Below are 12,424 nucleotides of genomic sequence, written 5' to 3' on the forward strand. Positions count from 1 at the left end.
TGTAAGTCAGAGGCATTTGAAGCGAGAAGCGCAGTATCGTCAGCATATAATAAACATAAAAAGTAAAGAGCTGTTTCATAGAACGTTTCATCTGTCTCCAGGGATACCCCAGCATAATTATGGTTTTTTAAGTAATTATTTAGATCATTTAGATAAAGGGAAAACAGGACAGGCGACAAATTTTCTTCTTGTCGAACACTGATGTTGCATGGAAATAGGTCTGAGGTTTCGGTTTTTTTGTACAAATACATCACTTTATTCCTTGATACATTTGATAAATTATTTTAAAGAATTTTCTATTTATATTATTTTGTAACAATTTCTGCCAGAGGCAAGTTCTAGAAATTAGATCAAAAGCTGTTTGGAAATCTACAAAAGCACAAAATAATTTCTTTTTCTTCTCTTTAAAATTTCGATCAGAGAATGTATATTAAATAGATGGTCGGTAGTAGAGTAGCCTTTTCGGAAAGCAGTCTGAGATTCATTCAATATATTATTTTATATAAAGCATTTAATCGGTTATTTAAAATTGTGGTCAATAGTTTAGACATGCAGCAGAGCAACGTTATTGGTCTATAATTTTCTGGTAATGAACGATTTCCTTTATTTCTAAAAATGGGTTTAATTACTCCAGTCAACCTGGGTCGTTTGTTTTCGGTTGTCACATTTGTTTTTCAATATTAAATCTCTGACCTCATGATATTTTCCGCGGAGAACTCGACAACTGTGTGAACCAAGTGAATGGAGCACAAGTCTGATGAAAGGAACCAATCAACAGCGTTCACTTGTCAAGATAAGACAATACTTTATTTACACTCGGGCCGTTACACAACAGCATAGGAGGAATATATACATAAACATTTGTTATTATACACGTGACAAGATGGTTGACAGTAAATACATTGATTACAATACATACACAAACACATACAAACATACATATTAATATATTATATAATAACACAGATATGTAATACAGATATCCGGGTATCCAAGTACTTATAACCGAATAGATTGTTAAACTTGTATATGGTGCAGTGGATAATGATAATATTTTATTAAATATGTTTGGTTTGTAGTCAAGGGCGATTGGATTAATTAATTATTATATTTATGAAACATGCTAATTTCTTTAGGTACTAATTCGTTTATTCTCCATTAGTTCTCTAAATTTATAAGTACTTGGTCGCGTAGCAAATGGACTCTTCAGTTATGAAAAAAAAGGTAAATGAAAACATAATGGAACTCGTCGCCAATGCCCATTGCATTACATAGTGTACAAATTCTATCTTCTATGAGTATGTTATTCCAACGTCCAATTTCAACGGGTAGGCAGTGGTCAGACGTTTTATATTCTAAGAGTGTTGTCCACAGTTTTTCTGGTAGTTTATTAATATAGCCTTCGAAAAATAGTTGTTCTTTGTATAATCGGTAAGTGTTGCCTCTCGATGACTGTGATATGTTATTTTTCCATGTTTGTAAATACTGATCGCATTGTCTTTGTTTAATTTGTTGTGAGAGACAATTTACTGATGTGAAAGATAGTCCTATCCAGATATCACCCATTCTCAAATTAGTCAGTGTGTTTTAACAGTGTTAATCCAGTTATAGTTAGTTCCGTTAGTAAGGTGGTCATTTAACATAATTTTGTATAAAAGAGCAGACAATTTTGATTGTTTTCCTGATATCAGTCGCGCCCAGTAGCATACCATTCTTCTATATATAGTTAACTCGACTGGCATTGTCCTTAACTCTCCATAAAGCATAAATATTGGTGTTGCGTTTTCAACAGGTATGATGTGTCTTAGAAAGTTTATTTGTACATAATTAAATATATCAACTTTTTCATATTCCCATATTTCGCATCCATATAATAAAACTGGCAGAACCATTGAGTGGATCATTTTAAGTTTGCATTCGGTTGATAGATAGTTGTCCTTTGATGTTGATAGTACAAAGTACATGGTCTTGGTAGCCTGTTGTTTAAGTTTATTCTTAGTAATTCGAAAGTTGTTCAATTTTGTAAAAGCAATTCCTAAGTATTTGTATTCTTTCACAGGTTCAAATGTATTTTTCCAATCTTAAAATTATGTTTATAATCTCTAGTGTTAAATTTTCGTTTTGTTACCGTTTAATTTAAGTTTCCATTTATTGTAATATTGATAAAACACATTTAAGGTGTGTTGGAGGTCTGCTGCAGCGGTTGATAATAGGGCAGCTCCGTCTGGATATAAAAAGCAATGCATGTGTAAAGCAATATCTATTGAGTGATCTTGGTTGTCTGCTGTAGGGGAAACCCTTCTACATCCATGGCTAGATAAATAATCTTCTAAATCATTAAAATACAGGGAGAATAGAATAGGGGATAAAGTTTCACCTTGACAGATACCGTTGTTACATGGGAATACAGTGGATTGTTGGTTATTTACGACAATCATTGATACATTTGATGAATAATTCTAAACTTTTTTACCGATTATGCCAAAGCTGTATTCTAGGTACTTTCTCAAAATCCACATAAGCGCAATATAAATTTGTTTCCCTTTTTTTTCAAGATATCTATTAAGTGACGAAATGTAAAAATATGGTATGTAGTTGAGTAGCCTTTACGGAACGCGGTTTGGGCCTCACTAATCGTATTATTTTCCTCAATGAATAAACTTAAACGGTTATTAATTAAAGTTGTGAGCAGCAGCAAAGTAATGTGATTCGTTGGTAATTTTCGGGATGTAGCCGACTTCCTTTGTTTTTGAAAATTGGTATAATAATACCGATATGCCATTCATCTGGCAAGACTCCATTATCAAAAATAGTATTAAAAAGTTTAACATAAACTGGCATCAGTGACGTAGCGGTTGACTTAATGTATTCGTTAACTACTCTGTCAACACCTGCTGCTTTATGATTTCAGCATATCTCTAGTCGCAGTTCACCAAGTGAACGGAATTCAAGTCTGATGAAAGGATCCAATCAAGAGCGTTCACTTCTGTACGTTTTCGTACGTCACTTCTTGTGTTCTGTTATCAAATGTAAGACCTTCATAGGGGGCCTCAGAACCTGCGGCGCCAAGCGATGAGTATACAGTAGTATCAACTTCCGGTGCAGCGTGAGCTTCCGGTCTAGCAGACTCGTCTTGATTACCTATAGGAATTATAATAACACAATAAGCCTTCAAATTAAAGTAGCATCATCGTAGTCGAATCGTATACAATACAATGCAAAACAAAACAAAACAAAACAAACAATAACAAGGATTTGCAGTAATTATCAATTAAATGTGTTGTTATGATACAGAGGTCCATACATTTGAGACTATAAACATGAAGACCGGTATTTGATGTAGTATACTCAAAATATTGGAGGTGTAATACATAGAGATTAGTAAACGAGCTTGTGGCTCGTACTGATTTTACGAAACGAGTATCAGGATTTTTGTATTGCCCGAGCGAAAGCGAGGGTAATACATGATTCCTGACACGAATTTCGTAAAATCACTACGACTCGCATGCGAGTGTAATAATTTTTTCAATAACAAGACCCAACTCAAAATGTTTCAGCCACAACTAGAAGGAGACGAAGATATGACGTCATATTTCAACTGCCCAATCTAGCTAGGACTGGAGAAGCAAAGTCATGTTATGACGTCGCTTTCCAAAATTACGTCATTAAACTTGTCATTACACGTGTGCTTCGTATGATTATTATTAACTCGGTTATGTCGAACCACGTGTATAATAAAGCTTTTATTGTTCTACTTTTTAGACAAGTGTCAACGGTATAAACCGTAAAGATGAAATATATCCTTACAAACCATAACATGTGTTCTTTGATACGTTTATTACTGTTGTACTGAATACATTATCATGGTAATTAGTAATTGACCCATCCAATCCTATACTCACCAAAATCTGCATTACTGTACAGCTGCTGTACCGTGTTTCTGCTGAAATCACAAAAGTAAAACACAAATCACGCAGAAACATTCAAAGTTGTGAAACGCAGCAACCAAGACAAACTAACGTATTGGTGACCGGTCGGTCTAGAATCGATCCCTGTCGGTGGGTCCATTGGGGTACTTCTCGTTCCAGCCTGTGCACCACGACTGGTGTATCAAAGACTGTGGTGTGTGCTATCCTGTCTTTGGGATGGTGCATATAAAGATCACTTGGTACTAACAGAAACATTTAGCGGGTTTCCTCTTTAAGACTATATCAGAATTACCAGATGTTTGACATCGAAAAGCCGATGATTAATAAAGCAATGAGTTCTAACGGTGTTGTTGTAGATTGCTTGTGGTTAACAATAGCTTTGCACCAGTCATATCCAGTGCACCACGACTGGTATATCAAAGTCCGTGGTATATGTTATCATGTCTGTGGGATGGTGCATATAAAGATCCCTTGCTGCTATTGCAAAAATGCAGCGGGTTTCCACTATAAGACTAAATGTCAAAATTACCAAATACCTTTACATCCAATAGCCAATGATATAAACATTAATTTGCTCTAGTAGTGTCGTTAAACAAAATTCTTTGTAAAGATTTTTTAAATTAAAAATGAATCCGTACAGTAGAGGGGCGGGACGTAGCCCAGTGGTAAAGCGCTCACTCGACGCGCGGTCAATCTGGGATCGAACCCCGTCGGTGGGCCCGTTGTGCTATTTCTCGTTCCAGCCAGTGCACCACGACGTGGTATGTACTACCCTGTCTGTGGGATGGTGCATATAAAAGATACCTTGCTGGTAATCGAAAAGAGTAGCCCATGAAGTGGCGACAGCGGGTTTCCTCTCTCATCTGTGTAGTCCTTAACCATATGTCTGATACCATAAAACCGTAAATAAAATGTGTTGAGTGCGTCGTTAAATAAAACATTTCTTTTTTTCTTTCCGTACAGTATAGCTAAGGATTTGACGGGTGAGAATGTTGTACAGGAATTATAGACACACAAGTCACGGATCATTGTGTCGCGTTCTATTGCAACCTCCATATACAGAAAGAATAGTGAACGATTTGTTTTGAAATTTCAAATGGATTTGTACCAGACATATCTGATAAATCATGTTGTCATAATCACTGAGCAACACTGGAATTTAGTATCAAACTCAATCTAAGAAATACGAATTTTAAAATTAAATCTGATTCGTACAGAAGATGTGAGGATTTGGTGAGTGAGAATGTCGTACATATCGTATTGCAACGTCCACACACAAACAATAATGAACGATTTGTTTTGCTAAGAGAATTAGAACATCGATATTTCCTGAATAGCGGAATAGTGAGTATTTCTGTTTTGACCATTAGAACGTCGATATTTTCTGAATAGCGGAATAGTGAGTATTTCTGTTCTGACAGTAGTACTTGTTTTGCTAAGAGAATTAGAACATCCATATTTTCTAAATAGCGGAATAGTGAGTATTTCTGTTCTGACCACTAGAACATCAATATTTTCTAAATAGCGGAATAGTGTGTATTTCTGTTCTGACCACTAGAACATCAATATTTTCTGAATAGCGGAATAGGGAGTATTTCTGTTCTGACAGTAGTACTTGTTTTGCTAAGAGAATTAGAACATCAATATTTTCTGAATAGCGGAATAGTGAGTATTTCTGTTCTGACACTCGGCTGTTCGTGTTGGAAAGAACGAACTAACTGGCTCGAGATAAACGTAACAGTTGTTAGTGAAAATTATTATATAGGACCACATTTCTACTACAAAACATGGTTTGTGTGTGCTTGTGCGTGTACGTACGTACGTGCGTGTGTGTATGTATGTGTGTGCTTGTGCGTGTACGTACGTGCGTATGTATGTGTACGTGTGCGTGTACGTACGTGCGTGTGTGTATGTATGTGTGTGTTTGTGCGTGTACGTACGTGCGTATGTATGAATGTGTGTGATTGCGCGTGTACGTACGTGCGTGTGTGTGTATGTATGTGTGATTGCGCGTGTGTGTGTCTGTATGTGTGTGTACGTACGTGCGTGTATGTATGTGTGTGCTTCTGCGTGTTCGTACGTGCGTGCGTGTGTATGTATGTATGTGTATGTATGTATGTGTGTGCTTGTGCTTGTGCTTGTGCGTGTGCGTGTGTTTGTGTATGTATGTGTGTATACAGATTGACAAGTAAACATACCTCGAGTTTTTCTCCTGCTTCTGTTTTCGAGCTGAAATCCAATAAAAAAAAATACTGAACATCTCCATTAACATTACACACATACACAGACATACACACACACACACACAAACACACACAGAGAGAGAGAGAGAGAGAGAGAGAGAGAGAGAGAGAGAGAGAGAGAGAGAGAGAGAGAGAGAGAGAGAGAGAGAGAGAGAGCACACATATACACATACACATACACACTCACACTTGCATACACACACAAGTACATACATACACATACAGACACACAGACACAGATACACGCACACACATCCGTATAAATATTTTCTCTACCTGGTATAAATATTCAGAATTAAAATAAAATAATGCTGTATTTACATTTCTTCAACCGGAAGTACAAAAGGACGGCTGCTCCACATAGCAGGAGTAGGGCAACTGTTGTTCCAATCCCTCCCCCAAAACCTGCCGCGAACCGACTGTCTTCTTTCCCTGGAAAACCTACAAACACACAAGATGGCCGTGTCATGCACACTGGTTGGTTAGACATTTTATATGCATAGCAAACTTTCGTTGTTTTGGGGTTGTTGTTGGTTTTCTGTTTGTTTGTTTGTTTGTTTGTTTGTGTGTTTGTTTTTATTGTTGGTTTTTGTTGTTGGGGTTGTTTGGGGGGGTTTTTGGGGGAGGGGGGAGGGGTTGGGGAGGGATTTCGGGCACACGTCGGAGTTGAGGGTTTGAGCAAACCGCACTTTTGATCACCATGTTAATAATTTATTGAATCCAATCCGCAACAGTATACTATTGCTATAAGAAATGAATAAATATGAACTATTACTGGAATACGTACTTGCGTTATAACACTGACCAATCCCACCATTTGTTTGACAAAGATGCAGTTTATTTATTCCCTTGTTTTGGAAACGAATGACATAATATCTAAGAAATTCTAAATATAGCTAATAAATTAGTTTTACTCTCTAAACATTTCTTCGCGTTCAGGGTTCAGAATCCACCATGCACTGCCCTCCAATTCAGGGCAGGGTGTGGTTCAATGGTAGAGCACCCGTCTGAGATGCGATAGGTCGTAAGTTATATTGCCTTTAATAGAATCTATCAACGTTGTGAGACAACCCAAGGGACAACATGTTTTTTGTGAGAGGGTTGGAATTGCCTTATCTATACCTCACAAGGGTTACTGATTCTTTTTCTTGCCCATTTAATTACAGTAATAAAACATTAATTTTGTAAGCTACGGTGTGTTGATTGTAGAACGATTCGTATACATTTCACCTGCAAACACATTTAATCATACGTGGACAAATATAGTCCACCTTATGCAACGACATAAATATGTAACAACTTACCAATATATATAAAGTTGAGCATATTAATTTGTTTAAATATTTTTAAAACAATGATACAACGTGAAATGACAAACATAATTTTGAAAATCATGAGTTATGACGTCAATGACATCGCGTATAACGTCATAGTACCACAATACTTGTGCGGTTTAAACAATATGTATTCCCAATTATAATGCTGGTTGGTGATTGGCCAACAGGCAAAATGCCTATATCAAGGCCTCTCCCTACAATTTGAAGATACAATTCAGGTTTACACAAGATGACAGACCAATGGTAAATTCCATGATTCTAAATCTTAAAGGCATATTCCCACAGGCAAGTTAACAAATCTGTTCGCTACCCCAGGTCCACCAAGTATTACAAATAAAAGTAACATTGATTACTACTGAGATGGAATAAAAGGTGGGTTATTTCTACAGTCACGTGACAACCCCCCTAAATGTCTTTAAGAGTGGAAGAAAATCTAAATCATACATTTTAGATAAGATAATACATGGTCAGTAATTCTCCATTACTATTACCTAATACTTATATAACAAATATTATGTTTGGAAACATTGGTACGTTTGGGTATTGTTACCTACACACACTTATAACAAATGTTACACTTGGCCTTCTATATGTTTAATGTCCACACAGTACCTCTGGAAAAATCATGCATTTAAGTCAATATACTAGTACAAGCAAGTAGTCGTGTTTGTTACACTGTATATATATTATTCTATTCTATTCTATTCTATTCTATAATTGTATCATACATTCAACAGCCAGTTCCGTGGTTTTCTTGGCCGGTGACTTCACGCTGTTTTCTGCTTCACACGAGTACGTCCCCGAGGTTTGGCACACAGCTTCGTGCCAGGTGTATTCTAGACTCGTCACATTCGTCATCTGTCGTACGAGTTGTCTGCCCCTGAACAGCTTCATGCTAGATGTCGGGTTGCTGTCGACAACGCATATCAGTGTGATGGGTCTTACTTCGTTAACAACAGCTTTAATGTCGGGTTTCTTTAATTGTATCCGCTTAATAACTGGTTGGTCTGAAATGTAACCGTAAAGCAGTTTTTAAACAGACATACCCTAGTTTTTAAACACTACGACGTATGTTTCACTATTATAGCCTTTTTGTAATGTAAATTAGAAGTACATACATTTTATTATATACAATAATAATTTTAGTACACCTGAAATGGTTCTGGTCATCCGGGTTTTTGCAGTCCCCCAAAATGCATTTCTCACAGTTCTAAAAACGAACGTTTGTCTGAAAAATGATTGTTATCGAGCTCTAGTTATTTTTCAACGGTATTTCCCTGTTTAAACATCACAGACTTTAGCTTCTCTCTGTTGTGGGGCGGGAAATAGCCAACTGGTAATGCGCTCGTTTGATGCGCGGTCCGTCTGGGATCGATTCCCGTCGGTGGGACCACTGAGTTATTTCTCTTTCCTGCCAGTGCACCACGACTGGTATATCAAAGGCCATGATATGTGCTATACTGCCTGTGGGATGGTGCATATAAAATATCCCTTGCTACTAATGACAAAAAGTTAGTGAGTTTCCTCTCTAGGATCATACGTCCAAATTACCTAATGTTTGACATCCAATAACCGACGATTAATAAATCAATGTGCTTTATTGGTGTCGTTAAACAAATCAAACTTTAGCTTTAACTCTGTTATAACCTTATCCAGATGTGTTACAGGTTTGAAGATTAACTAAACTTAGTGTCCATTTTCACAGGCTGAAACTAGTCTGCGATTTTAATGTAGTCATTTGGTTTTGCAAGACTTGAACTTGACAGGTAGCAAGAGGCAACTGCCAGTCAAAACACTCAATATGCTTTCTTATAACTCATAACACAAACAGCGTTTGCTTTCCATCTCAAAGCATTCTACAGCTATTTACATTACGAAATTAGTTGAATGTTTTCCCAAAACCAGTTTATTATCTTAGTGATGGTTAAATTTGCAATTTTATGTAGTCGTTATAATGTATAATACAGGGCCGATAACTAACGCGAATACCTCACCCCACCAAAAATTTGTTTAATAATAACATTAATAAAAATAATAATAATAATGATTAATAATAATGACCGGCCTAGGTGGTGTCGTGGTTAAGCTATCGGACAAAATGCTGGTAGGTACAGGGTTCGTAGCCTGGTACCGGCTCCCACCCAGAGCGAGTTTTAACGAATTAGTGGGTAGGTGTAAGGCCACTACACCCTATTCTCTCTCACTAACAACTAACAAACTAACAATTAACAAACTAACAAATAACAAACTGTCCTGGACAGACAGCCCAGATAGCTGAGGTGTGTGCTCAGGGCATCATGCTTGAACCGTAATTGGATATAATCACGAAAACAAGTTGAAATGAAATGAAAATAATAATAAGCAAACAGGAAACAAAACCAAATAACACGTTTTTAGTTTGCATTTAAATTAATGTTTCATTCTGTGTATGTACTAAAAACAAAGTTAATTAATACTGATACAACACATCTAATAGTATATAAAAAATAAAAAAAATCTCATTTACTTCTTTCACTACCAATCCCGACAGATAATGTCATATAATAACACAACAAATAAATAAATTATTATATAATTTCATTTGGCAAAATAAACTTTAAAAAATTAAATGAGAAATATTGATACAAGATTATAACAAAGGAGCGATTAACATGTTACATTATTCAAATTATATTATGGCACTAAAAAAACTTCCTGGATCCAAAAGACTCTTCACTATGGGTAACTTTATTCCAGGCAGTAACAAAATTAAAGACAGAAGATATATTTAAATTTGGAGACGATTTTATTCAACGAAAACAAAAACAAATAACAAAATATATATTCTGGAAAAATGTATTACAGAGCTGGATAAAGATTCAACAAAAACAAACTTGGTAAAATAACAATGAAATAATGAGTACAAATATTTGGTTAAATAGTTATATAATTAAAGATTACAAAACTATATTGTACAAAAGTTATGTTGAAAAAAAAAGAAGATTTTTATACGAGATTTACTTAATAAGTAAAGTATAACATTAAATCAAATTTCTTAGAATATGCAACTTTAATAAAAGCTATTTTAACTTTTATAAACAATATAAAAATCGATAACCAACTATTTGTACCCATGAATAATCCAATTCTCCCTTTTAATTTAAGAATATGAAGGATAAAAAGGAAGTAAAGCAATATATAAAGTGTTGAACAAGTACAATGCAGTTCCTACTTCACAAACTAAATACTCTGATTTAGGTTATATGTTTTCTTAAAAGACCATCCCTTATTATGATTTCATTATAACATTGTACATAGAATATTAACAACAAATATTTTTATATACAATTAAATATATAGACATAGATATTTGCAATTTATTTAATTTTCAACCAAAAATATTGGAAAACTTATTTTGCGAATGTGCAAATGTTAATGAGTTTGGAAACCTGTTGAACTGTGGACACATGCCAAAGGTACACATATTATATTTAACAAAAATACTGTTTTGTTTGTAATTTCGGATGGCAAAGCTATTTTTTTAATTGGTTAATTATTAATGTAAAATACTGTACATATGGAATGAAAATTTAAAATTTAAAATTAAGTATTGAAGCTCTTAAAATATACTAAATGACAAATTGTATATTCAAAAATATATTTTCTATAAAAACTGTCTTTTTAAAGAATTTGATGAAACCTGAGGACCGTGGCTAGCCTTGTTTAAAACAAATAACTGATGGTTCTAGCAAGGAAAGCTTTTCTCTGTTATTCTTTTCTATTCCCAACCCTGACATTACAGATGTGCTCTGGGACAATAAATATATATTTTTTAAAGTTAATTAATACTCACACAGCACATCCACGTGTACTGATGTGTTTGCCGATTGCCGTGTATCTGGGTTGACAGCGGTGCACGTGTAGGTTCCAGTCTGTGATCTGTTAATTCCGGATATAGAGAGACTGCTTGAGTTGCTTATTGTCTTGTCATTTAAAGTCCACCTGAAGTCACATCGGAGGAAACAGTCTGCTGCGCATGACACTGCTACGTCGCTTCCTTCTTCGGGAATTAATGCAGACGGTGTGTTCACTCGTACTGTTGAACCAGGACCGTCTATAAATATATATCGACATATAAAATATACAGCTACATATACATAGAGAATAACTAGTTAATGACGTCGGGAATCTGCTTTATCCTGTGAAGGTAAGAATGGGGATTTGTCATTCGGTCTGAACGGGATAAAGCAGGTGTCCGACGTCATTAACTAGTTATTATCTTTATCCTGCAGACCATAAACATTAAGAGGAAGGGCTATTATTTATGATATTTCAGCCATATTGCACGATGACCTAGAGGTCAAATGAGCGATTTTGTAATGTAGTTAGTAGCAGGATATAACTTTCCTTTATCCGTCATCATATTCTGTCGATAGAAACGGTGGTTGTAGGATACAAATATTTATCCAGGTACAAAATATACATCTTCATATAGAAATAAATATCACCTTCATAATATAGATATGTATAAATATACATCTTCATATAGAAATAAATATCACCTTCATAATATAGACATGTATAAATATACATCTTCATATAAAAATATACTCTTCAAAAGAAGAAACGCAAACCGACATTGTCGTAACATTTGGAGAATTGATTTAATTATTGAATGGTGAGTCCGATAATTACCAAATGTTGCAGGATTGTTCACAATTCACTCTAGTCCATTGTGAGTAAGTGATAGGACACACCACCAAGGTCACGGTCATCTGGAGTCAATACCGGGTGTGGCCTCCGCGTGTGTTGACAACTGCCTGGCACCGCCTGCCCATTGAAGCAACCAGAGTACGGATGACGTCCCGGGGGATGGTGGCCCACTCGGCCTGCAAGGCTTCTGCCAGCTCGGGCAGGGTCTAGGGCTGTGGTTGTC

The 12,424-nt window shown here is 35.7% G+C and overlaps 1 protein-coding gene across 1 annotated transcript; it reads right to left on the reverse strand.

Moving 5' to 3' along the window:
- Positions 1-951: 951 nt before the first annotated feature.
- On the reverse strand, positions 952-11,667 carry LOC121392748. Its single transcript, XM_041523841.1, has 6 exons — positions 11,342-11,667; positions 8,238-8,516; positions 6,494-6,613; positions 6,128-6,158; positions 3,903-3,943; positions 952-3,141 (listed from the first exon to the last, which is right to left on the reverse strand). Exons 2-6 carry the CDS (start codon positions 8,401-8,403, stop codon positions 2,981-2,983), a joined length of 519 nt encoding a protein of 172 aa, XP_041379775.1. The 5' UTR covers positions 8,404-8,516; positions 11,342-11,667; the 3' UTR covers positions 952-2,980.
- Between the last annotated feature and the right edge of the window lie 757 nt (positions 11,668-12,424).

This window comes from Gigantopelta aegis, unplaced genomic scaffold (genome assembly GCF_016097555.1).
Source record: "Gigantopelta aegis isolate Gae_Host unplaced genomic scaffold, Gae_host_genome ctg4414_pilon_pilon:::fragment_2, whole genome shotgun sequence".
NCBI lineage: Eukaryota > Metazoa > Mollusca > Gastropoda > Neomphalida > Peltospiridae > Gigantopelta > Gigantopelta aegis.

Bases quoted from the DNA above. Each gene is read 5' to 3' on its own strand.
- LOC121392748 (XM_041523841.1), bottom strand. From the start codon at position 8,403: ATGAAGCTGTTCAGGGGCAGACAACTCGTACGACAGATGACGAATGTG. The intron at 6,614-8,237 runs GTATGATACAAT...GTGTGTTTGTAG, and splicing joins CACGGAACTGGCTGTTGAAT to GTTTTCCAGGGAAAGAAGAC. The intron at 3,944-6,127 runs GTATGTTTACTT...TTGTGATTTCAG, and splicing joins AAGCAGGAGAAAAACTCGAG to CAGAAACACGGTACAGCAGC.